This window comes from Nothoprocta perdicaria, unplaced genomic scaffold, assembly GCF_003342845.1.
Source record: "Nothoprocta perdicaria isolate Ctin4 unplaced genomic scaffold, notPer1 scaffold_4, whole genome shotgun sequence".
In the NCBI taxonomy this organism is placed as follows: Eukaryota; Metazoa; Chordata; class Aves; order Tinamiformes; family Tinamidae; genus Nothoprocta; species Nothoprocta perdicaria.
This window is the reverse complement of record NW_020455643.1, coordinates 10,323,086-10,350,592: the sequence shown is the minus strand read 5'-3', so window position 1 is coordinate 10,350,592 and position 27,507 is coordinate 10,323,086. Positions and strand designations below refer to the sequence as shown.

General features: G+C 44.9%; 1 protein-coding gene and 1 long non-coding RNA gene across 2 annotated transcripts in view; both read right to left on the bottom strand.

The window, feature by feature from the left end:
- Positions 1–7,645, bottom strand: part of TP63 (tumor protein p63) — a 100,067-nt gene extending 92,422 nt beyond the window's left edge. The window contains exon 1 of the mRNA XM_026045294.1: positions 7,525–7,645. Coding sequence (XP_025901079.1) covers positions 7,525–7,586 — 62 coding nt within the window. The 5' untranslated portion in view covers positions 7,587–7,645. The remainder of the gene's footprint in view (positions 1–7,524) is intronic.
- A 388-nt stretch (positions 7,646–8,033) lies between these two features.
- On the bottom strand, positions 8,034–26,166 carry LOC112952557. Its single transcript, XR_003250419.1, has 3 exons — positions 26,116–26,166; positions 11,860–11,965; positions 8,034–8,217 (listed from the first exon to the last, which is right to left on the bottom strand). It is a non-coding gene; the product is annotated as an uncharacterized LOC112952557 (long non-coding RNA).
- Between the last annotated feature and the right edge of the window lie 1,341 nt (positions 26,167–27,507).

The following is a 27,507-nucleotide window of genomic DNA, read 5'->3' as shown; positions in this document are numbered from 1 at the left end:
AGTTACCACTTGTCTTCCCCAGAGCCAACCTGCTGAAATCCAATTGCTTTGACGGGGAGAGCCAAAAATAACTCCCATCCTCAACCCATCATCAACTTCTATGGGAAAATAAAGTCTTTACAAAGCASGGTTATACCTACATTTTTTAGTAGATAGCACTTACACAGCAGGCCAGCTATTAAAGATGACAAGCATTGAAGCCTCCTCCCAGAGCAAGGCTYTGCAAGTTGACTTATGCTGCAAAAGCCTATAGAATCCCAATCACTTCCTGCAGGGTTTCCCCCTTCCCACTCACACAAGTTGCTGTTCTCTTTATAGCTCGATGCACTACCCAAATTCCCCTGCTAGYGTGTGTCACTGCTTAACACATCAGACCACCTGTGGCATTGATAGGAGACTATTCGGTAGCAAAATCCTACTGGGAAATATAGGAATCATTACAAATAAGCACCAAGAGCATAGAAGTAAATTCCAGGAACAGACATAGATGTTTTCATGAAGCTATAAAAACAGMTGGAAGGATGGGGGGTTGGACTAGATGGTCTCTAAAGGTCCCTTCCAACCTTAATGATTCCATGGTTCTATGATTACCTATTACCAACAGATCTGGTCARAGAGTCCTCAGAAAGATACTATAATGACTATATTCCATCTGACTTTTTCAGTTTTGATCATGTGCTACAGCACCTCAAAAATAATCCTAGACATTTTCAATTATTATAACTCCTCCCTTCCTCCTCCCTTTTCCCTTCCATTAGAGTTCTCTCACACAAACGCTGCCTGGTAGAATCCCTGATTGAAGGGAGAAGCTATATCCCAGTAAATAAAGATAACAAAAATGCTAAACGTCCTTTCAGCAGAGTGCTAAGCCAGGAGTGAACATGRTTTCTGGATTTATGACTCTTGCAAYTGCCGAACACAGTGAGCAGCACATCCTTCCATAAGCATTACTTATCAGYATTGACAAAACATCAGAGACAAACAGGAAAAGGGTCCCTCTCTAGCCTGACCACCCCTCTCCATGAAACTATCAGTGCTTTTGCCACTGAGGGTGGCTTTGCTCCATCTCCAGAGCCACTTGCCTCCTCAATATCCACTTTCTGTGGGAAGTCAGATTCATCCCATCCCACTGATTTCATTAGGATCCAAGTTGCTAGTCCTCTTGACTTTTTTCCTTTCTGTATCACACTCCAGTTTTCTAAAAATAATTTCTGCATTTTGTATGTTGTGCTGTGTTCCTCAAGTCTTGTCTCCCATCCCTTTTTGTCTTAAATGGCAAAAGCGACCCMAAAAAAATGACATAGGGCCAATAATTTCTAATGGCTGTATATGCACCATCTCCCATTTGGACTTCAAAGTGCCCAGGTTTTCACAAAAGTGCAAAGCTAGCCCAGGTTTTCTTTTTTATTTATAACAATTAGAATGGAAGAGATGGTATGTGTGTACATATTTGTATCATGTGTGTACATATTTGTATCATCCAAGGTTTTGAAAAGGAGGGGCAGACAGGAAGAGATGTTCATTACAGAGTTTAGCACCTACCCTACAGAGCTAAGGGTGCTGAATGAAGACTCAAATTTTACGATTTCTCCCTCAACCAGAAAACAATAATATCCTTTTCTCGCTCCTGTGCCTTGTGATACCAATGGGCAATTTATTATAAGGACTCAGCACCTACTGGGGCACTTGCTGAACTCAAAAGGATTTCATTTTTCTCTAAATCAAAGCTAAGCCCTTCTGATCTTTATCAGGCCATAAATCCTTGTGCCTGTTGAGAGAAGCCATARCAAGTTAGCTTGCAGCAGGGAGGTACCACGCAAATCAGCAGGGGATTATATTTATAGCATGTATCGAGAATACTCAACATATCTAAACAGACGAGCTATTGAGAACTTGATTCTTTAATCTCGTTGGCTTTTCTAAAAGTTGAAGCTGAGAGAGATCCTGTGAATTAGGTATTCTCTCCTTAAATAAAAAGGACCACATGAAAGACTTCATGTATCTACCTTCCAGTCCTTTGAGAGCTGTGAAAAACAGAAAACTGTTGATTCAGTTCCACTTAAATCCTTTAAGCAGCACTGAAAAGACCCCCAAGCATGCAAATATCTTATTATGACACTCAGAGGAATCTGTGCAGTCCTGCAGAGGAAAAGAGAAATGCTCTGTTGCCTTCAACGACCGAAACAGGTCAACAGCATCCTTAGCCAAACCACATCTCTGACAGAATGAAGAGGTCCATCAGGGGCAAAATGGAAGGGGACAGGCAGATGGCAGGGAAACTGCCATAAAAAAGAAGTTAAAAGAACTGAAGATCATTTAGTGAATTACTAAGAAGTCACTGGGCGGTGTTTTGCAAAGATCTTATCTTCTATTCCTACCTTCTCATGAGATTTAGTTACAAGAGGAAAGTGCCCGAAGAACAGACCTCAAAAATAAAAGAAATACACGGTTGTGCAGAAGCAGACACCATTCGTGCTGCCYCTCTGGGCTCCCTCCTCCTCTCAAGCAGCACATTTCCCAGCAAGGTGTGGAGTGGGCAGCTTCCAGCACAGGCTGCACACTGGTCACCCACAGAACTGTGGAACATTGGAATCCATGGCAAGGACTTGTGGATGAGAAGGACCTGCTTTGGAAAGCTCTTCTCACAGGGCCTCACAGTAACAGCTACACCAGCTTTTCCCTGGACTTGGGGTACCAAATGCTGAAGCCCCATGCAAACCTGACTCCAGTTGTGATGAGAGTACAACAAAAGCAAGCACCTTTTCCTAAGACACAGGGAAGCATGTAGAGGCTAAGAACAAAATAGTCCCCTTTGCTGCTCTCCATCCTCCTCCCTTTATTTATTTTTTTCTCTCTTCTCTCTATCTCTGATTCTACAGAAGTCACCAGCATAGCTCTGAGCAAACCATGAACAGCTCAAAACAATTTCTGGCCCTTCTCTGAATATTTGGAAAGTACCTGCTCTGTCACTGGTTGCTTCAGCAAACAGCTCAATTCACCAAGGCATCTGACCAACCTCTTGGTTCAGGTCTTTCTGCTAACATCGCAAGTCTGGGCCCCCATCATGAAGCTAAGGGCACATTAGACATCAACCAACATGGTAGGAGTTAGGTTATTATTCAACACAAGAAATACAAGGAAAGATTGAAAGAACAGTTGCTTGAAAGCAGGTATTCTGCAGGGTCTAGCACAGGGACTTTTCTGCAACACTGACTTTTCTACAAGATACTACACTCAATTACACTACTTAAATAATTCTCTCTCCTGATACCACCTAGCTAAAGTCATACTGAAAGGAGACCTGTTGACCCCAGAACTTCTCCTGGACAACTACTGACTCTGAGCAGAGGAACACAGTGCACTGCTTGCACTGCACAGCCAGCATGTTCACCTGAATGTGTTTCCTTCCAGCATGGAGCAGAAATCCTGCAGTTTTAATACTGCCTAATAGCAATAAAATAAGCATTTTGTACAGCAAGTTTTTCACCTTCATAATGTATAGTGAGCATTAACCTTGGCAACATTCCCATCTGATAACTGCAGTCCATTTGCCAGTCCTGTTTTATATGTGCAGAAACCAAAGAAGAAAGATGAGGTGACACCCAGTACTTCTGAGAAAAGACTCCCTTCTGAACCCAGGAGTTCTGGGTGGCTTGAAGCAGACTCTGGTCTCTGAAATCAATCCAGATGCATCTTCCACTAGACCATATTACCATGAACTATTTCCCTCCCCTTCTTTCATACCTCCCAATTCATTTCTTACAAAAAGCTTCCTTCATCCTCTTTTATAAGTGGATTTTGTACCTAACTGCTTGTTTTTTAGGTTGGGAAGAGGAGGTGGGAGGAGTTGACCAAGCCTACAGACACATCTGAAGGAACAGATTCCCAGTGCAGGGACCGGAGGATTTAAGTTCCTCAAGCCTATGTTATTAGTGAGATTTGCAAGGCTGGGTCAAATCACATTGTGCTGAGAACACAAAGCCAGAAATGGAAGAGGAAAGAGTTGCCTGTGCAAGAGGCCTTTCATTCAAAAAGGAGTGGGCCACAGAAATGTCTTCAAAACACCAGGGATCAGAAGCTTTGAGGCCACCAATTAGGGAGGGTGTGGGCAGAGGGGCAAGCAGACAAGGCAGGCAGGACCTTAATCCGCTGCACTAACAGGTGCCTTCCTCACAGCCCCCAAAAGCACAGAGCTCCTAGGTAAAACACAGCCTAATGACCACTATTTCCAAAAGCACAAGTAACTTATCTGTAAACATCGCTCCCCCAACCAGACATTAGCTGAAAAAGGGACTTTGGAGGGAGAGAGACTAATTACATAGCTCTCAGCAGCTGGACTTTGATCATAATTACAGTGCCTTCTTCATTTTACATTAGTGGCTTTCAACTGCAGCTAGGAAGCTGGAAATCCCACCCGTTTCAGATAGTTAGGTTGTTTTATGAGTCAGAGCCCGCTTAGGYTTTCTGCGGCGCAGGATGAACTCCAGCTTACACAGTATCATCCAAACAAGTAACTCACTGGGGTCAGTGAATTGGCACTTCTGTTCTGGCAGATGACCCTTTCCAGGCCCAGGAGTCGAGGGCTGACCCTGCTTTATCACTGTTTGGGGGAGCTGAATCCTTTCAAAAGGAAAGCAGAAGGAAATAAAAGCCTTAGACYTTTTCTAACTCCACTATTGTTGAAGTATGACATCTCTTTGGTCTTCTATTTGGAAGAAAAAAAAAGCAAGCCAGCTCAGCAATATGCCTATCCAAGCTCACGTCAGTTATTATTGGGCTACTTGCATATCCCTCACTTTTATTCAGGGATGCATCTCGCAACAGAGCCCAGGAACCCTTCTCCCACCTGGATTGCCATCTCTAGTGCTGAACACCAGCACCCACAGCAAGATGTGGGTCTAACAAGGAACAGGATCACCACCTTGTATCCCAGCAGGGCTGTCTGCAGGTATACTTCTGTTTGTATGGCCACACAGCAACAGCATAAATAGTCTAAATGAGAAGGATGGGGCAGAAGTTGAGAGAGATGCAGGAGTGACCTAAGCCACGAAGCACAGCACTGAGAAATTGGGATCTGGCTGTTTTTCTTCATCTGTAACCATGTGGATGAGATCCCGTGCAACATACTCTAGGAGACCCTGTTGGAGCAGGAAGGCTGGGCATGATAATATCCAGAGGTCCCTTCCCACCTCAACCATTCCATGAATTACTATGTTTGGACACATCACAGTGGTCGTACAAAGCCAGCTTCTCTACTGTGACATGACAGGTAGCAAGTATACAGCCATTATAGTGGCACTATAGTCATCATACTCAATAATATCAGTTTGCTGTTTAGATTATTACTATTTAAATAACAGATAATATTACTACAGACAATAATATTACCAAGACGCTGATATTAGCTAAATTAAGTGTTCTGACTAGAGCAAAGCAAAATGTTTCAATCATCTGTGTAAAGTAAATGCAATTATGAAACTGTTCAGTTTTATTACATCAGTCAGAAAATCACGCAGCACATGAAAGCTACTCAGCTGATAGAGTTTAAAGCTTAAAAGTCTTAATGTCTTCAAACAGARAAAAATGTCTCTGGGACCAATTTTCTGCTAATTTTGACCATGCAAAGCATAGCCACTAATAACTGGACAAATGTCATTCTCAGTTCATGTAAACAGACATGCATAACAGCTGAGCTGCWTTACTAGTCTAAGCCAAATCTCAATCAGTTTTTACGACTGAGGGATGTCACAAAGTTCATCCGTTCCAAGCTATCCTGAAGCTTCCCACACTACAACACTTGTTGACGGAAAAAAAAAAATCATCAGGTTCTTACAGCATAAAAGGAGGACCAGCATATGTGGTGGAAGGCATGTCTTGCTGGAGGACACACATTTCAAGGTGAGAAAGGGACATTTTCAGTAGTCAAGTCTACAGAACACAGCCACGGGAATCTCATACTATACTTCCTACATCAGGCAGGTTTTCTGCATGTTTTTTGCAGCCCATCCTGCATCTAAGCACAGAACTGGCAGGCGCTCACTGGGCCTGGGAAGCTGTGCTGCCTTTCCCAGCACATCTTTAGGCTTTCTGTTCGCTTTTCTGCTTGGAATTTGCCTAGCTTTGGCTTCCAGCCACTGGATCCTCTTCGGCTGTTAAAAGAGCTTGGCTGCTGCTGGGCCAAACCTGCTTCCCAGGCGGGCACCACTATTGGATTTCTGCTCTCAGGGGGGCACACACGTCCCCCACGGACACTGGCAGAGCCGCAGGGATTTAGCGGGGCCAAGTGCCGAGCCCAGCGGCCGAGCGGACTGCACGGCAGCAGGTCTCGCAGGGGAATCCAATACTCACTGCTCCGGCCCGCATTCCTCATCCCAGCCAGCACTTGCAACCGAGGAGCACGGGTTATTTCCCAGCTCTCCGTCTCCTCTTCCCCATGCCCTTCCTCACCGCCAGCTCTCCACGCTGCTCACAAGGGCAGCCGTGCCGGGGTGGCGCTGAGCACRTGGCAGCAGGAGCAGATTAACGAGGAAGGAGGAAAAAACACCAAAGCATTGAGACAAAATTATATTAATGGATAAGAGACCACAAAGCTGCCTGCGATTCTCTAAGCTGGGTGACTGAGCTATGTCTTCAGCAGACACCGTGCAACATAAGCTGTCTCCTGCGAGCACCAGCATGTGCATGAGTGAAGCATTAACCCCTCCGCAGACCGGCTGCCTTTGGGAGAGGCTCCTGCTCTCCAGGGCTTTTCCAAAATGTCCCTAGAAACTAGCCCCAAAGCAGCTCGACAAGTGGCTGCGCGGAAAGGATTTCACCTCTCCGAACTTTACGACTGGAAAAATACCACCTACATGTCATTTACGTGCTTAAATATAGTATGTCCTATTGGGAGAAACAAACAAACTGACAATGTGATACAGTGATACCTCGCATGGACGGGCTCTTTTATCTGCTGGAAAGTTTAAAACTCAGCTTAACAACAAAGCTAAAATAAGAGTGGTTGTTAAGCTCTGATGTTGACTGTTAAACAGACTTAAAAAAGAAAAAACACACTCCATACTCTGTCTTAAAGGAAGGCAAAGACTTTCTCTTCTCTGGATCTTTTAAATTATTTATCCTTTAGATTCCAAAATCTCAAAGCTTTATAATTAAACTTCTATTCTTTCCAGCACCTTTTTCGATTAGATCAACCTAAAGCCATTCTTACATTTCCCAAAGCACCAAGTAACAGCCTGCTCCAAAACACAGGGGAAAGATACTATCAGCTTTCGAGTTATTTATCATATATTTTTCTCTAATGCCAAAGAGGAAAAGGGTGATATCTTAAACGGATGCCTATAATTAAACGGTAACCTGTTAGAAAGCCAAAAATAATAATAAGCTCCACTGAGCATGAAGAGAGTGCCACATTTTTCCGCGTGCAGCCCAGCTGCCGCTGGCCGATAGCAGAAAAGTTAACAATTACACAAGACACTCCGATCGGATCCGCGATAGGAGAGAGTTACGTCACRCTCAGAGACTCACCGCTGGATGCAGGGATCAGGGTAGTACTGCAAGGTGGTGAAAGGAGCCGCTTCAAAATTCATTTCCTTCGAGCTCCTCTTTGGGTACAAAGCCCCCTCTTTGGGTACAAAACAAAATAAATAAATATATATTTATATAAAGCCAGCAGGCTAAAAGCAATAAGGTCAAGTGGTACACGAGATACAACTTTAGAGATTTATTTCACACTTGCAAATGGGTGGGATCTCCCAGGGACTTGGCCAATGGGATTCATCAAGTGACCCGAGCATCACCACCAGTCACTCCTCGCCAGCTGGGCATCTTCCGCACAGATATTTTCCCCTCCTCTCAACATCCTTAATAAACTTCGGTGTACATCAGCCACCCTTGCTGCTGGGAGCTCATCCGGGGGCATCGCTGAACTGCTGATCTTGCCGGTCACTGGGTGCTCTGCCGCCTGACTTCACAGTTTAATTTTGGCAGCTCTGGCGATTTTGCAAACTGCTGTGGCCGCTGGTCATCGCCCATCTCCAGATGGCTGGAGTTTCCTCCGCTGGGTGCAGCGCCCGTGCTGAATTTGGTCGCACTTTAAAAGCTTTCCTGGTCAATTCTGCGGCTGTTACCTGCAGAACATTGCCCGGGGAAATTTTGTTTTTCAGTCTCTCTCTCTTGCCACAGTTCACAAACAGACTGTTGTGGTCACAGTTTCAAAAGCTGAATGACAGAATATGGGGAAATTCCTCAATTAAATTTAACTCTGAACTTTTGCTCCTCTTCCTCCCCTTCCTCCCTCCCTCCTGCCCCCCCCCCGCGAAGGACAGAAATAAGATATAATTGTTAATGTTTCCTGCTGAATAATTTTGAGATTTCTTTTCTTAAGAAAATTTAGACAATATGAACGTTTTAAGTTTATTTACAGGATATTGAAACAATCAAATGATTTGGACCTTGAAAACTGCAATATTTTCAAAAGTTTTCACTAGAGAAAGAAAAGTTGGAAAAAAATAATCATACATTTTTCAGGCCCCTAAAGGCTAAAGAGGAGTCTGAAAACAAGAGCAAAGTCAAATCCACCAAAACAAACTAGTAAAGATGAAAAGCAGACTTATCTTCAGGAAGGAAAATACAAGGCAAAGGGATAAACTTTTTTTTTAATTAATAATAATTTAAAAAGTCATGAAAACAACATCCCCCTCCTCTCTTGTTTCCCCTCCTCCTCCACGGCTCAGCCGAGTAGTACAGGCTGTAAACCTATCCCGGTTTTGTGGTTTTGGAGAATGAATGAAATATGAATCAGGAGCTAAATTAAAATGGATTCCAGTAGGAAAAAATAGCGTCCACGTATCTGTGCACCAACCAGACTGCATCTTCCAGCCGACGTGTATGTTTGTGTATACGGGGAGAGGGGAAGGGGCTGACCTATACCTCACCTGCTGTGCATCAGCACAAACACCAGCCTTCTGAGTAAAAGCCTTAAATAATCCCAGAGGACAGAGACTGTCTTTCCCCTCTTTTTATTTATTTTTTTTATTTTTCCTCTCCTCCTCTTTTTTTTTTTTTTTTTCCTCCCTTCTTTCCCTTCTGCTTTTCCCTTGGAGGAAATTTTGGTTCGAAGAATGTCATGTGGAAACATTTTCTTTGCTGCCTGTGCCAGGGTGGCAGGGAAGCTATTTCAGACTTGACATTCTCCACCCACACTGAGCCTGATAGTTCCTAACATCTGTGAATTGTGAATCCTGCAGGCTCGCAGGGCTGAGCCCCGGCCAAGTCCAAGCAGCTTTCCCTAGGGTAAGTGATATTCACCAAGGAAGAGACTGGAGATGAAGGGTATATTTCTTAAGTTAAGGGCTACCTCCAGGCTGGGCACAGCTTCCTCTGCCCCATTTCTGCAAGAATCAGTAAAACCGCATGCCTTTCCCTTCAAGAGTCAATGCCAAGCCTTGGAGCCTGGATCAGTGGGGAGGAAATATGGGAATGTCCAAACTAGCTTCTCCTCAGGAGAAAAAGATCATCCTGGGGGCTGTGCACCTGTATCCCCTTCTGCTGTTCATGCCAAGCTCTGTCTCTCCCCACACAGAAAGTGTCCCAAGGCAAGGGGCATCAGTTAGCCGAGATCATTACAGGAAGGCCATGGCTTTTGGCCCCCACCGCTAGCCTGGCTCTGATCTAAGCTTTGGATAGCTGCCCTTAAAGGACACAGATGGCAGCCTTCCTTGCATGAGCCCTTTGGGTCCTGCAAGCAACAGAGCTGCTGAGCATGCCCATGCTCTGCCTCCCCATGCTCTGCCTCCCCATGCTCTTCATCCTCAGGACTCGTGCTGCTCCCATTGCACCAGTATGGATAAGCCACGTGGCTGGTGAGGTGCACATGGGTTTCAGGCTGAACATGATTCCTTGCTACAGTCTGTGTGGGCATATTGCTTAGATCTCATCCTTTCTGTCAAAGGCAGAGCATGTTTCCTGCTAGACCTCAGTCAAGAAGGCAGAAATCTCACCCAAAATAATGCCACATGAGTGCGACTGGTCTCATGTCTCTGAAGACACTCAGACCTGCTCTTCTGGGTCATGACCAGTCTGTTCAGCTGGCACGTGCCCAACTAATACTATGTGGTCATAGTATTATGACCTCCCAAAGGCTCTCAGGTGCCTGTGCTCCCCGCACACTGCACCAGCTCTGCTCTGCAACCAACATGCAACAAAAAACTGTCCTAACCACACTGAGCAAYGTCCAAAGCCATTTTGCAGGGAACATCCAACATTAATGTACGTTTTCAGGTGCCCCTGTGTGCCTCGGACACCTTAAGTACAAGTCTGTTACAGCCCTAACAGCCTGTGATTCCTGCTTTTAATGATGAACACGTCTAGCAACACCTCAGTCAAGAAGAGAAGTTAGTCTCTGGCTCACAATTTACAGCAAAAGAATCTCTTCTCCTCAAAAACAAAACAAACAATTTAAAAAAAAAGCACCACGTAATTGTAGTGAGAAGTAGTCATTTGGAGCAGGGCTGTCTTCACACTCACAAGACATTATTGGGAGGGGGTGTCTAGCAAGGACATTTCCATAAAAACTTCAAAAGGGACCACTAACTGCCCGAGGTCCTTACCAAGCCCCATGCCTGGGGATGGGCAAATGCAAGTGGTTATTTGGCTCATTTGGGCAGTGCACACAACACCTGCCTCATTTTCCCAGAGAGCTGGACATTTTCAGACTCCCACAGAGATCTGGACACATTTTGAAACAGCTCAGAAAGCCCATCTTTCACCTTGCTCCCATGAGCTGGAGGAACTCACTCATGATAGTCCATAGAAACTGCTTGCAAAAGGCAAAAAGTCTTCTTGTTTCTCCCCGAGCCCAGCTTCCTTCCTTGCCCAGTGCTCCCAGCCAACACTTAGCTGCAAATTCTCTTGGTTCAGAGTGATTCAGCAGAAACGTGGGCAGATTATCAGGTATTGCAAGGAGGCTGTGTTAAGCTCCTCTCAACTGCAAGGTGCTGCTTGCATAGCACAGCCTGCAATGAAAACCCAAGCTAGAGCAGAGCAGGAGAGACCTTTCCCCACTGTCCTGGATCTCAAAAGCAGCCAACCTTAGGAGCAGCAGCCTGTGATACTCCTGCAGCAGCAGTGGACATCCAGGATGTTTCCATGCAGACTAGCACTGATCTGATGGCAGCGAGCACGTGCCTCTCAGAAGCAAGAGGAAAGCCAACGTGTTGAAGATCTGCCGGGCTGGCTTATTTACAGCTGGAGTCTCCAGCATTCACATGGAGCAGGCGGCCCAGGGATATGTGGAGGAAGCATGTGTGTAGGTGGGCAGGAATGCAGGGCATCACTCCACCACCATCACTTCCATGTCTGAGGAAGAGGAACAGCTGTGACCCAGTCTCCCATTACCCCTCTGCACGCTCTCTCCTCCACAGCAGCAGGCTGGAGCATCCACAGGGAATTGAAGYGACTACAAGAATATGTTTTAAAGGAGGCAGATCCTTAAAGTCTCAGGAGGAGACTGTTGGGGCATTGCAGTATTTTTCCCACCACATATTTTACTAGAAAAAGTCAAATAATCAAATATTTTCAATATAAAAGGAAAATATCGTTCGCTTCATGATATAAGGAAAATTGTTAATATGTCAGTAATGCAAATGATGCTTTAGAGCACGGTTTCTAATTTAAACCCTACTTAACAAAAAACTAAAAGTCTCAAATACTAACATTTTATGAGTTTCATGACATAAGCAGGTGGGAGACGCTCCCTGTATTGGTGGCTCTTGTGAAAAGGAAGAGGCAGCAGGAATCTCACCCTCACAGATGCTGGAAGGCCTACCCAAAAGCTGTGATGGGAATCATTTCAAAAGTCACCTTTCCTCCTCAGCAGCCTCCAGCCAGCAGGGCTCTCTGGTCCCACAGCTCCACAAACACCAGATCGCTGTGTCTGGCTCACACAAACATTTCCTCTTGCCTTGTACTGAAAGGGAAAGGACAGGGAGAATAGAGAACTGAAGACTTAAAAGACTTGTTGTGACTTAAAAGAAAAGTACAGTTTCACACAATCTTTCCTCCAATACCCCCCGTCCCTAGTGAAAACAAACAGGTTACCAAAAAAATTTGTTCAGTCTTCTCCCAAGACATGGGCTAATCCACACTGCAAGGAGGCTACTCAATCACCACGGCATGCCCTGGAATGAGTTTTCCTTGCCTTGTCCATCACATCTGCACTGCCTGAGCACTATGTGCTCTCCTTAACCTTCAGTTTGGACAGGGGCCATCCTTTTCTGAGCAAAGATAGTTGGTTTCACAAAGCTCAAACCATGTTCAGACCTCTTGTCTCTTTTCAGCATGGTCTTGGATGACAGAAATCGCCCAGATTATGGTTACCCTAAGCCTGAATATCTGAAGTCATCCATAGTCTTGACCGCGCATACTTTGTGGTCTCTGCCCGTTTGGCAGGACTTGTCATAGCCATCTGCTTGAGTAACGTGAACTACTAAAGCCTTCAAGAGACTCAGAACTGCTACGATAGGAGCTCCCAAATAGTCTTTTCCAGTTGCCCTGCATATTTCTGGAGACTTCCAGCTCCACAGGAGGATTTAGCCATTTCAGTTATTTATTTGCARCTTTCCAATCTTGCAGTTCCTCGAGCAGGGGCTAGGACTGAGACCAGAGCACATCACAGTGAGCAGAATGACATTCTACRTGAGTCCTCCCATCTATGCCACCCCTGCACAGTTCCTTAGGATCACGATGAGCCAAAGAGCTCAGGCTGGCTTCTCTTCTAACGCATCAGCCCGTGTATCTCAGGCCTGTGCTAACCACCCACAACCACACGATCCTYAGAGAATAAAGTTTCTTACACCGGGTCCAATTGCATGATGATGGAGAAGCTACCGCTTTAAAGGCCACAGGGAACTACTTTCTCAAAGATGTGRACAGCAGGGAGTTTTGCATTTCATTTTCATCTAGCAGAGTAGAGATGGTACGAAAGTGGGCTTGAAGTCGAAGATGCATTTCAGAAGYGGCAGTCTCAGTTCTCACCAGTGAGAAAAGCTACTAAAACTCTAACTGCAAAACATTAAAACCACAGGCCAGACTAATGCCGTCAATGAATAATAAAAGTGAACATTTGATGAGTTTCTCATAGCTATTCCTAAATAGCAGGGATCTTCTCCATATGGAAAAGTAGGAGACACCTCAGACACTAGACCAGACAGCCAACACCAGAACTCCTCCCCACCGAGCCAGAAAAGGAGCTCCAGTTCTCACCTCCAGCTACCCAACATACTACAGACAGCATTAAAAAAAACAAAAAAAAAAAAAAAAAAGAAAACCACACAGCAGCACTTTTGGTATTCACTTGTGTGCACGTAAGAAGAAAGAGAGGCACAGAGAATAGTGAACATAGCAAGAAACCAGAAATGAGGCCAAAAGCAGGCTCCTGTGCCGTGCTCCGCTCACCAGCAGCACCGCAGCCTCCGAAAGGCCTGCCTCATCTTCGAGAGGTCCCAGGCTGCTGTGCCCGCAGGAAACTCCCATCCTCGAGCCTCACAGGGAGCGACAAATCTGCTGGGCAGAGGGAATTTCCCTGCCTGACGTCAGTGCAGCTGCGCCATCGATGCGGGGCGTTCCCGAGACACGGCGGGGCCGCCGGCCTCTGCTAAAGCCGGACTGGGAGCTCAAGCGCCTCGCCGGGCAGGACAGGCGCTGGGCCCGCGCCGGGGAGCCGCTGGGCATCGCGTATCAAAACCGTGGAAGCGGCTGTGTAGGTGGGAGGCTTGGCCTCTCCGCACAGCTGCCGTTCAAAATGCCCGGCATTCTGGTGAAAACCACGCCACAAATACACATGGTGGTGTTGTAGCCCGTAGGGTCAAGCCCAGGTTGGATCCAGAAATCCCGGCAGCTGTATCCTTATGGATAAAGGCCTTCCCTTGCCTTGGTGTGACACTGTGCTATTTGATGGTTGGCAGAGGATAGGAGATCTGGAAGCACACTGCTRTTTTCCTTCATTTTTCTGCGAAAATCTCATAACTAATCTCTCACCCCAGAGCTGCCCGAGACACTTCTCACACTTTGCTCGTCTCTTGCTTTGACAYCAAAAGCCCCACAGGCTGGTGTCTGGTTATCAGGACTGTTCGTAGCAATTTCTAAATCCTGGCTGCAGCAGAGAGCAGGGCTGTTTCAGGACCACAAGTTCTCCCAGAAAGAGTCCCAAGCAGCRCACAAATGGCCCCAGGACTAGAACAACCAGCACCAGCATCACCAGACGAAAAATAAACGAAAAGTCTGCTTTTCATGAAGCAAGGTAAAAGCTTTTAGCCAGTTGCTTCTATGAAAATACTCACTTTGAGATGGTCATCGGCAAGGATGGCATTTACAGACCAYTTTGATAGAGAAACAGCAGTGTTGGAGTAAATATTTCTGCATCTTTTACTCCCTCTAACTGTTCCTTGCAAGTCAAAGCTGAGGTTAAATCTTAGTTATTGCTTGCAATATCTTGCAGTTAGTGCTATCATCGCCTGGTGYTTTACATTTCCTATATATTCCATACACTGGCAGCAACCTCTGTGTCCTTTAGGCAATTTGGAAAACAAACCCTGACACAAAAGCATAAGCTTCAACAGAATTTCACATCTACAAAAGAGATGCACCAAAAACTCACTGCTTGGCTGGCACAACTCTCGTTCCCAGCATTAGATTAAGTCTCTATTGCAATCCAAGGTGTGAGCACAGCTCCTAAAGGCATAACTAAGCTAGCTGGATTAAAGCCAGCTCCAAGAACTAGGAGCAATTAAAACAAAAATCCCCACATCATTAACCATGAGCTATGGAAGCCCTGGTTGCAAACCTGCACATCCTCTCCTGAAGCCTGGGCTTCCACAGCTTCCCACCAGCAGGACCTGGCTCACCCAGATTAGCATTAACATGGGTGTGTTCAGAGGYGGTAATTGCAGTCCTGACAGTGCTGGGGATACACCTGGAGAGCCAAGAACACCTGCATTAGGGACTAGGTTTGCAGGTAGCAAAATGATGCAGGCAGACCACAGTCTGCTTTGATATTTGGTCCATCCTCCTCCAGAAAAAGCACAAATTCCACCTTATCAATGATAGTGAAATATGTGAACAATGAAGGTTTGGCGCCACTTAAGTAATATGTGCAAGTTAATAAAATTTTGTATTATCTTTTCACTCTTGGAACAGAGATTGGAAAGCTGAAGAGCCAGGATTTCATGTTCTTATAGAGAAGATAGGACTTTTAAGGAGATCCTCTCTTGCATTCTCTCATTCTTGCACTTTTATATTAACAGCCAATATATGCAGTCTTAAAAAGGCCAAAATTCTGCACCTTAATTTTTGCAGTGACCCAACCTAAAGATATTGGGTGTTGGGCCAGAATATTAATTCTCTGTCCAGATCTGGCAACTTGGCCTTTTCAAAACACATGGCCACAGGATGGCAGAAGTCAGGGTTGCTCTTCACTAGAAAACAGACTTGTACGAAGTGACACCACCTAGGCAGCCCTGAGATCTTTCCCTTCCTCACCCAACCACACAACAGTTATTCAGCAAAAACGCAATCATACACTCAGAAGTCTTCACCCAAACCCTACTGCCTCAGCCCCAATGAACGCTCTCCCAAGACCTGATGCCCATGAAAGGTGCAGTGAGCAATGTACCTGTCCACTTACTGCTTGCAATAGCACCCTACAAGAAACTATCTCTTAAAATCCCAGCCATGTAACAGGTTGGAAACATCACACGTCTCCCATAGAGAAAAAATGACTTGGCGAGAGCGTGCGTAACAGTGCCATCTGGTGATTCCTGCAACCAGCTTATCGCCCTTGTCACCATCCCCATACATGCACCACTTCCACACGTCTCTTGGCTCTCACRGGGCTGGCACTGAGGCACCTGCTGGACACGTGTTTGTCTGATGCAACTCTCCCTTGAGTCTCCCTGATGAGCACTCCTCTTTCCATCTCGTGGTGGGGCAGTTGAGACATTCTCAGTTCGGGCATAAGAACGAATTTCTTTTTTTGTCCTCCTTCCAGTTATTCTGAAAAGGCCTGCAAGCATGAGCTTTAGCAAAGCTGAGCTAGGTTCTTCCATTCTCCAGTCTATTACCACTGATCAAGAAGTTGAGCAAGCCAAATCCTGCCCTTTCCTGTCAGCAAGCCAAATCCTGCCTGTTCACTGGCCCTGAAGAACTCCCCCAAACCAGGGTATTTTATTCCCCAGAAAARCATTTGAGACAGATACAGATAGATCTAGAACTGGGAAGCACCCAAGCTTTAAGTCACAGCTCTCAAGGGTAGAAGCGTGGTATGAAGCATGGTATAAGTCACTCCAAGATATCATTAATTCAGAAAAGCTAAACACTGCCCACCTCCAGCTGAAGGGTTTCCAGGCAGCATCCACTGTCCTGATTAATTCAGAAAAAAACAGCAGCTTTGAGAGGTGCTGCAAAGTTGAACTTCGGACCATGTGGGCCACCACTGCATCCAAATTCACCATGGCTAAGGCTGTGTGCCCGAGGAATGCCCATAGTCAGGCACAAAGGAGTTACCACACGCCAGCACCAGTCATGCATTAGCCACAGAGCAGTCACCATCTGCCGGGGTGCACATAATCCACAGCAAACACAAGGTAAGCAGAGCTCCCTGCACCCTTGGGAGATGCCACCCAGGTCCTCCTGACGATGATCCTGAAGGAACAGATCTACAGGTCTAGGCCTTCAACCCATCACAGGTAGGAAACAGTTACTCAGTTTGGAATCCATAGCCCTTGGAAATGCATCATTACCCTGCTAACAGATCCCCCAATATCCCAAGCAGAATAACTTTTTTTATATTTTTATTTATATATTTATATCTATTTTATTTATATCACATATAAATTATATTTAACATTATTATATGTATAATTATATATTAAAAAAAGTTACTTGCATACTCTACAAAGCTATCCTGCTCTACTGCTCACCATAATACCCTTGTTCAGGTTTCTTCACCTGGTGCCAACTTCTAGTCCTCTCTCCTGTCTTCCAGAAGATGAGAAACTTACTTCCTTCAGATTCTAATGCTATGAGGTACCCAATGACCCACGCTTGAAAGTTAAATATGCATTAAATTATCGCTGATAATACCATTTAAAAATGCTTTATAAATAAAACTAATATCTCCATGAATGCCTAATTAATTCCTCCCTTTAAGTGAGCCTTAGTAATTAAATTATTAGGCAGACATCCTTTAAGAAAGTCTCATCTACAACAGGCTAACTTGCAGATTCTGAGCYATTAAAACAATTCACATACCTTCTTGCACACGATTTCAAGTTCCTAACGTTGGTGAGACCGCACAATATAATTAATGTATAGCAATCAAGAATTTCCACATAACCCTTTAATATAGGGCCGTGTCCCTGTGTAATAAGTGACGCAACAGACTTTCCCTGAAGTCTCAACTCCTGCAATTGAAGCTTAAGCCTAGCAAAGAGAATTAAAATTCTTTGGTTTCTACTGAATCACTGGCTGCATTTGGTTATTTAACTGTGCATTAGACTTTAATTATAACTAAGCTCTAGCCATCTGTTCTGCTCCCTAATTATAGATGCAACAAATATTTCACAATTCCAACCGTTAAAAAGATCTAAGAGAACTCTGGCTATAGCGTTCAAGGCTAACTCCATTAGGATCTCTTGCACTCTTCTTTAAAGCACAGGGAAAAAGGGAGATGTATGCTTCATATGGAGACCACTCTTGTTGTTCATCCCATTGGGCCTTAGCTACAGCAACTTTCATCTCTTGCAAGCACTGCAGACCTCCCCTTGTTTGAGTACAGGGACCACATTCGTGCTATTTACTGCTGTCTAACCTAAATGTTGCCACCACCATGGGCCAGAGCTCAAGAGGGAAATGACCAATTCAGATCAGTCGTTACAGGCTCACACCCTGGGGAGCCAAYTGGCAAAGCCAGTTGTGACATTTCAGGAAGGGCTTGAACAGATAAACTCTGGCATTTTTGCTATGGAGACTAAAGGGGATCCTACTCCTAGCTCTCTCCCTTGCTTCTTTTACTGAGATGATCAATCTCACGCCATGGGCATCCTACTAAAATAGGTCTAAGTGCTTCAGCTTTGTATCACTTCACGGTGGGTTTGTCTTGCAAACGCTGCAAACAGCAGCACTCATCCCATTCCGTGGCCACCTCCTGCMAGGATCACGCCCTTGGCACAGTGGAGGTGCACGGAGAAGGGTTTGATGAAGAGGAGCCGTCATCCAGAGGCACAGCTTGCATAGTAAGGCAAAGTTAAAGCAATCCTGTAAAGCCTCTGCCCGACACCCTGGCTTGCAGGCAGCAAGCTCTCTTATAGCCGGAGGCTGTGCACGTACCTGCACAAACCATGCAGGCAACTGCCCAGTGTTTTATAATTGTGCACAGTACCACTGACCTATGCAATCCCTCGACCAACAATAAATAGTAAAGACGCCCAACTTCTGCCCAGACTGCTCCAGAGCTCTTACTCACCACCAAAACAYTCACTCCACTATGGTTGTCTCCAACTGGGTTTGTGCCCATCTCTGCTGCAGAGAGGAAGGCACCTTCTTTTCAGGTACCTATGGAAAATTGGGCCATGARCAAGAGCCAGCTAACTATTTGCCATCTGGGAAGAGCACAAAAGAAGTAGGAAGAAAAAGTATGGACACACAGCAATTGATTGAATATTTGTATTAGTGTACCAGGGAACTGAAGCTTACAAAGAAAGGACAGAGAGAAGGCAAGAAAGGACAAAGCAACCCAGAAGAGCACTCAGCTTTCTTAGCAGGATTGCACATAATTATTTAAACTTTAAATGATCTTGTCTCCAGCATTCCCAGTAAGTTCCAGATGAAAACCAGTGGTTTCTCACCACAGCTGTATACAAGACACCCTTTACATTTCAGTCTACTTCGATAGACTGAGACTTTCATTCTAAATGTAGTGTTAAAATGAATTTTAAGAAGTCCTCAGCCAACACCGTTGTGCTGTGCTTTGACAAGGACCCAAAACCACCACGTTTTTTGTGGTTTTCATCTAAAATCATTATGACAGGGCTGAGTGGAATCACGAGGCAGCTTTGCCGAGTGGTTTGGTTCAGAGAATATAATAGAGTCCAGAGTCAAAGCGTTTACCCTTGGCAGAGTAAGGGATCACAGTGTTTATGTGGGTATGCATAACTCTGTGCTTGCATGTCCTGACCTCCAGATCATTATATATCACACCAGGTGATAACATACACACTGAGAATAACTGTGCAGGAGAGACCATGCATGGAAAAATGATTCTCCAATGCTTTCCTTTGAAGTAAGCCTTGGAGTTAAAGGCAGAAAGTCCTGCTCTGACATTCTAGCTCACCTTTAACCCCTCTAGGGAGTAAACAGCAGAATACTGTTTATCCCTAGGAGGAGCAGAACAAATAAAAGCTTTTACAAAGGTTCCCTTGGCTATCCAGAGCCTTACACTGTTTTTCCTTTGCCTCAGGCAAGCCACGGCCTTGCTTATCTCTGCAAATCTCTTGAGATGCTGTGGGTGCCCTTTGCCTGCCTCTGGTGTCCCTTTGGTTTAAAACTTGGATATTGCACCCACCAAGCCCTCTGTGGAAGCACCATCAGATGACCACAATCAACTCCCTCAAAGCCCACGAATGAGAAAATCCAGAACTAAGCAGCGCCTTGTAAGGCGCAAAGCCAGGATTAACAGGACAATTTGGGATCCAGATCTAGACTAAATCCTTACTTAATTCAGGAAAAAAAAAAAMCCACTGATGTAAATACAGGTTTCTACCACCGGGAACTTGTTTTTAATTTAGACAACAGGCTACAGGTACCTCTTTTCTCCTTTGGTAGTTCCCCATTTTTCATGCCCTGCGGAGTACTCAGCAAGCAAGTAGCCTGGGGAACAGTTATTCACAAATTCCTCTTAGCACAGGAGTCGGTGTTAGGAAGGTTCTCCTCTGCTTAGGGCTGACAGAGACATTTTGCAAGGAGGATGTCACTATGCCTGTGAGGAAACCAGTTTAGGACAATTGCTTAAATAGATTAAATAATTCACTGTGACATCGTTCAAGTGGTGAGCTAAAAGGATTTTTTTTTTTTTTAATGAAAGAATAAACTGATTACTTTCCCTCTCCTTGTACCCCTCCTGCCCCCTCTGATCAGTCTTATTCAATGATTTCCATTTCTTGTAATGTCCAAGAACTCTTTCCACCCAGGCAATTTCTGCATCCCCCTGGAACCAGACAATACAACCAGATCAATACTAAGGGCACAGAGAAAGGGAGAGAGCAACATGAAAGACTGTGGTCCAAATGCAAGCTGTTTGCTTTGAGTCAGCACATGAGACGTGTGCTTTTACTCACAGATGCAATAAAAAACCTGAACCAAAAGCTAGGATTTTCCCCACCCACCCCTCTCTATTCACTGAACATCGTCAAGGAATAAATTCAACACATCGTGCCGGCAGATTAAGTTATGCTCCCCGCATAGCAAGGACAGCTGCTCTGCGCTGAGGATACACTAACAATGTAGATTTTTATTGATTTTGGCTGTTCTCAACACCGTTGACCTCTTGACACGTGATGCTAAAGATTAACGGCAAGGAATCTAGATGGGATCGATTACTAGTTTCTATAGACACACATTTGGCGTGTCCGTGGGGGCAAGTATGTTGAGTTTGCTCTGTCCTGCTCTAAGCAGGCACATAGCAGGCTCTGCCCTGACTAGAGAAGACACAGCTCAGACACCATGTAGTTATGCGGGTCTGGCTAAGAGCCCAGGCTAATATACCTCAGTTTTCAGTAATGTCCAGCACCAACATAGCTATAGCTGCATGGCTTTCAGACCAGGGCTGGTTTTCATCTAGACCAGACAGGAAAGTGGGCAGAAATCAAATCTAGGGTGCTCTTCACCCCTTAGCAATACATTCAGCATCTTCTCAGATCAGCTTAGAAGTGTAAGCTGTGGGAGAACCTCCTACATTTCACAGTGCCCATAAATGGTACACACCAGGCCAGGGAAGGCAATGAGCAGATCCTGATGATGCAGCTCACYTGAAGCAAGTGATTTGCAGGTGACTGGTTTGCAGTAAACAAAGTCATGCYGCCTGCAGGGCCACAAAGCATCCTAAAGAGGAAAGATGCAGTAACTTTCCAGCCAAGGAGAAGTAGAGACCTGCTCAGAGATGACTAAGTGGATGGAGTCAGCCATCTGACCTAACCACAGTGCACCTGCTCTTGAGCGCTTTGCTGCAACCCTCAGTGCCCTCATCTCACCTTCCCTGGGCCACCACCTCAAGGCAYACACAAACCTTCTCACCATGCCCAGGGCGGCACCAGGATTCACAGCAGTGTAGGAGCACACATGCAGGAGAAGGGGCACAACTAGAAAGGGTAAAAGAAAGGGCAGAGCTCTGCTGTTGCTGCAAACGAAGGTAGAAGGGYAGTAGCCGCTTTCTAAAAGGGTTCACTGCCCAGCAGGAACCACAGCCCACAGTTTCCCCCAAGCACATGCACAGGCAGTGCTGCCACCAGAATGGTGTTCCAGGTCTATGTTCTCCGCTTCATTTTTATCAAGTAGTACCAGGACCATTTTGCCCTTTTGGCAGCAAGCTAACATAGGAAACTGCCTGCTCTTACAAGCACCCCAGAGGTACCAACACCAAAACACCTCTCACTAGGAGTTTCTGAAGTGAATGAAAAAAGAAAAGAAAAAAAAAAGTTAGACCATTTGGAAGGTGTAGGAAAGATGTATGGGAGCAAGAAGAAAAATTAATGACTCTGTCAGGAAATAGGAGGCAGCCCTGAGGCTATAAAAGATAGGAAAGCGTGATTATAGGAGAGGCAGCATCCAGCCCTGACAGTCCCCAGCAGAGTGGATAGGCTGGAGACCCAGAGCTAAGATATAGGAACTGTCAAGATGTGTTTCAGCATGTTTCCTCTAGAGCTGGAAATGCAGGTATAGGAACTGGGGCTGGCAGAAGTGAAYTAGGTTCATTCCCTGTCTGTGCAAAGCATCCAAGACATTCACCCTTCTGCAACAGCCCTCTGAAGACTTTTTTTGTTGTTTTGCTATTACCCCAGAAGAACCTTGGACTGCAAGAAGGGTTCTCTAAAGATATGACTGTGAGCAGAACCAGTCTAGGATGCAAGAGGGAAGTATTTCATCTCTTTCCACAGAGGCTGGTTTTGTAGCAAGTTACCATTTTCATTCTGCTGAACTCATGGGTCAAGCTGAGGTGGGGCTATGGTTATATTGGAAGCTTAGGGAAAGGGGGGCAGTTGGAGTCTCTGAAACTTTTGCTGAACAATAACAACAAATCTGAGTTAATGCATTCATTCATTCATTGCATCCATGTGCCTGAGCAGCTACAGAAAGTACAGGCACACAGATGATGAGATCTGCAGTTGTACCATAGTCTCCTTACAGGCTCATACCAGAGGTAGGGGCTACGCAATAAATGAGCAGCCAGATGTTCTCACACATCTGAATCTCACACAGCTGAATGCTAGCTCAGATGCCAGAACTATGAAGCTCTTTGCAATGAACTTTGCAAGTGAAAGTGGTTTATCAAGAAGATTTTAAGAGCAGCTGGGTTCATAATAATTTCTAACACTAATATTCTTTCTAGTGGACAACATCTACTAGATATCAAATACTGTTGGTGCCAGAGAAGACTTAATCCACACAACAATATTCCAAGAACATCAAAAGTCTGTATACGAGCCCATGATTTGCAAACGAACATCACTTCAGTTACTGAGGTGCTAGCTTGCGGTTGCACGTGTTGGARTCCCTTGGGCTTTTAAGCATGTGAGGAACAAGACAGCAACTGCCAGATTAAATTGTGATGCTATGCTGCTCTGACAGAAGAAGGTGAGGAAAAACCACAAGTCAACTTGTCTACACTGTGAAACCGACTGAAGCAGGTATTGGGAAACACAGTTGCCTGCTACTTTAAAGTGGCTTCTGGATGGACAACGCTCCAGGGAAGTCTCACTTGAGCTCAGAGGGCTTCAAAGACAACTCATTGTCCCTGGGTAAGTCTTCAGTTTCAGAATCATATCCCCAGTGAACAGCATTTTTAGTCAGTGTTCCGAGGTAAAAAAAGCCTTCACTCCTAGGCAAATTCTGTCTTTCTGAAGCAAGACAATTATACCCAACATCGTTAAAAACAAAATCTCCAATTCCAAAGTGCTTATACAAATAAGACTAAGATAGGAAAGGGAATAAACCCTTTGCAAATGCAGAAGAGCACAGGCCATACACCTCAATTATATGTTCAAAGGGAACAAAGCATCTTTCCTACTGCAACTCCAAAAATTAATTAGTCTCAGTTCTCATTAAATAATGATCCACTTCAACTCTAATTAAATTAGGCTGCCTTTGACAATCAGCTGCAGTCAGTTGCAGGCTAGTTATTGAAGGCACTTGGCTTCTTCTTTCTGCCTGTCTCACAGTTGTCAGAGGCAGGGAAGCTGCCAGGCACCTATAGCCCCAGCCCAATGCTCCTGAGCGCAACCAAAACACCCCAAAGCTCTGGACATGCAAGAAGCCTCCTGGACTTCAGGTCTTATKCTAGGGAAACTGTTCTATCAGGGAGATCCAACCTCCCTGCAAGCAAGACTACATGTGCTCAGCACCTACTCCTGTGTGATGAGCTCTTTGCCACAGCTGTGTTCAACCCCAGGTGCTCCACATTTCTCTGTGCCCTTCTCACTGGAAAGACCACATGGGGCTCACGGTTCAGCCTTGTCACAGCTGAGCAAGAAATCTTCTCTCCCTCACTCAAAAAGAAAAAAGCAAACACATTTTTTTTTATCCAAACCCTCCTCTGGCAGAAAGGTTCACAGTAATAACTACACGGTGTGCCAAAATGAGGAGGTTGTATAAGGGGGAAGTACAGACATATCTACTACTTCCATATACTCTCTCCTTTGGGCTGCTCTGCATTTGGCACCCACCAATCTGAATACTCCAACCCTTGGGATAAAAGAAAGACAGCATGATATGTATGCTCACCTTCTCCATGCCACTCACCATTTATGAGACTTATCACATTCCCCTTCTCCTCTTTTTTTTTTTTTTTTTTTTTTTTTTTTTTTGGAACCTGAGGATACCTCACCTAGTTAGTCATCCTTTCATGGAGAGTGCTTCATGTCTTCAAATTGCTTCTTATGAAATTTGACCAAGTTATTACATAAGGACCAACTCTAAAATTGCTGGGAAATGTGATAGCCCAGGAACCCAGGACAGAGAACACTAACATTTTTTTCCTCCCTGCTATAATTTACAAAGGGCAGGAGACAGAAGATAATGTTGAGTTAGGTAGATTGGAACTGTTTATAAAATCAGCAGTGGCAAGCCACAGATAAGCACTTCTGAGTTTGCACAATAATCTGTGTGCCAACAAAACACAGCTGGAGTAACCCTCTAAAATGAAGTCCAATTGTCCAGTAAACAGCCATAGGTTTCAGAAGCAGCACCATTAATTCAGTCTGACCTGAAAATGCTGCTTCTGGAAAGGAGCACACATTYATCTCCCTGGCACCTTTGTTTTCTGTTGATTCCACCTCCAATAATGACTATTGGGKGCCAGCCAACAGCAATTTTTGTTCAGTAAATGCTTGTTGTAAAAGAAGGACAAAAGGGCCTGCTGCTTCCCCCACTACKTATGTCACAGGCAAGTACTGCAGTTCCAAGCCCCACCAGATCTCCACACGCAGATCTGTGGAAGCTTGCAGTGTTCCAGCAAGTTAAAATTACCCTGAACTCCCTGCAATCTGAGAGCTGCCAAAGTGCCCCCACATTAAGGAGATTATGCAAAAATGTGAAATGCTCGAGTCATTTGAATTTGCCATGTGATGAGCGTGGAGGAAAGGGACATAACTGGACTGCTTTGGATGGTTCTGTAAAGCCTTCCAGATTGGGATTCAACCAGTACCAAGACATACACACATCCCTTAAGAGGTATCAGAGATAGAAAAGGGAAAAGAGCTGTGGTAGGGACAGCGTGCCTTGGCTCAGGTAGAGCCATTATCTGCATGAGTTACATCAGGAGACTACAGCTCTTCTCACCTGAAAAGAGCCTCTCAGATCGGTGAATGAAAGCCTTTCTTTAAAATGTATGTATGTAATGATGMTACATAAGAATGGGAGAATTTGGGGAGCAGGGCAAGCAGTATAAAGTACAGAAGATTTGGGCCAATAAGATTTGGGCCATTTTCTCAGGTACAAGTCAAAAGAARAAAGTGTTCCCTCTTTCCTGCAATACATGTGCAGAAGTCTCCAGAAGGCTGGTAAAGATGCCCCTCTTCAGGGACCAGATCATTGTAATAGCATGTGAAAGCTGCATTATCTCCTCCCCTCACAAAACTGTAGCTAATTCTCACCACTTATGCAGTATTTGCTAAACTTCTCTTAAAAAGTGCTGCTTTTACCAAATTTAAGATAATTTGTACCTGAGAGCATTTGTAAAATCTGAGAAGTACCTATTTGGGAGGGATGAGGCTCAAAAGAGGTACTGTATTTTTAGTAGACTGTAGGGAATTGATTCCTCAGTTACAGGGTCTGTCTAGCAAGGATTTTTGAGTGTTTATTGCTGTGTTGCATCCACAATATAATGCAGAAATGTAGCAAGGAAAAGAAAAAGATTAAAAAGAAAATAAATGCACTACCACCAGACAAAGCCCTAGGAAATCTGGCTTCATTGCCTCTGCCAATCATACAACTACTGCCTGTAGTTAAAACAGAAAAAAAAAAAATAAAAAAATCCATCCCAGCAGGAAAGGAAGGGAGCCTGGGAGCACGTTCATTTTACAAGCCTTTCTTTCCCACTTGCATGGGAGGGAAATGGAGCCGTGGCTCCGGTCCAGAAGGAAGCAACTCTAGACTCGTACTTCAAAGCCTGGGCTGAAGGGAAAGAGCAGGCCTGGCGACACAGAAAGTAAGCAGAGGGGTTCACAGAGCTTCCCCACTGTACGGCCAAGAGATGGAAGACAGGTTTTAGCCTCCTTGCAGCACTGGCAGCAGAGGCTTCAGCCTCACTGCAATGAAACTACCTACCAGCGTCAAGCTTTTGGAGAGACCCACCTCTGTATTGGAGCTGGACATTGCTCTGCTCTCCAGGGATTAGTCACAAGCATGTGTCCAGCTCCAGAGACACCCACACTGTCACTGAAAAAAAAGAAAAAAGTCATCAGTGGGCTGCAAGATTAGATACCTCAGAGATACAAACCTGGAGGAGCTACGACATGGGTGTGTTACTTTAGATGCCAAGTATTTTAAGTCAGTATCATTCCTTACTGCTGCATTAAAAGCAGACAGGGAAGGAGCAAACTGAATTCTCTAGCTGAAACAGAAATACAACTTCTCAAGACACAGAGAACAAATGTATAGTGGGCATATCCCAGATTCAGATCCAGGGGAGCACTGCTCCACAGTGAAGGCTCCCATTTGGATGGGGTGAAAGATTCACAGCAGACCTCTGGGAGTCAAAGCAAGCAGGACCAACCTATTGCCAAGCAACGCAGCTAAAACAAAAGTATCTGCCACCTTTTCTCCTACGTTTATCTCTGGATCCAATAACTTTTCAACACCAGTAAGAGAGAAACCCAGAGCTTGCATTTATGTAGTGATGACAAGCTCTAAGAGGTGGATTCTGCTCCTTACATTGTACACCTAAATCACGAGGGCTCCTGACTTTGTCTAATCAAAAGCCTTTTTCACCACAACACTCCAGCCTTCGTGTAAAATCAAGATAGTTCAGTTGCCAAATTTTCTCTGGGTAAACTACTGCTCCCCATATGCCAAGCTGAGTGAAAAGAAACAGTAACAAGTTTTAACATTTTTCTGTGCTATTAGTCAGAGGTGAGTTAAACCACTGAGGCTCAAGTTTTCCACAAATATTTAGCTTAATTAAGAAAGAAAAAAAATGCCTAGGAAATGTAACCAGATGCTTTAGAACTTGGACAGAAGATAGAAAAGCTAAGACAAYGTGAATTAGACCAAGCTCTCCTTCTATCCTAGAAAAAAGTTGTATCTCCACAACTGAGGTGTGGGTTTTTACAGAAGTTGTCGGTGCCCAGGCTTTGCAGAGTTCCCACACAAGAGGAACAAAAGCAAGAGTCTCTCATAACGCCCCACGATCATTTCTGCAAGGCAGTGCCTCGCCCAGTGCTTAGCAGGAAATTTCCCATTAACAAAAAGAGAAGGATGATGAATGAATGCTTAAATGCTCTCCAAACACACTTTCTAATTGTTTTAAACCATGCTAGTCACACAGAGATTTCGGGGGACTTGGGCTCTATGCCTTCACAACATTGTAGAACTGCTTGTGGCARTGCTTATTCTCACACTACACTGCATGCCATACAAACCATTTTGGTGACTTTGAGATGATGCTCTGGTTGGTTATTTCACATAACCCATGAAATCCATCATGAAAGCCCCAGAACAGATCCACATCCTATTGTTCCTCCTTTG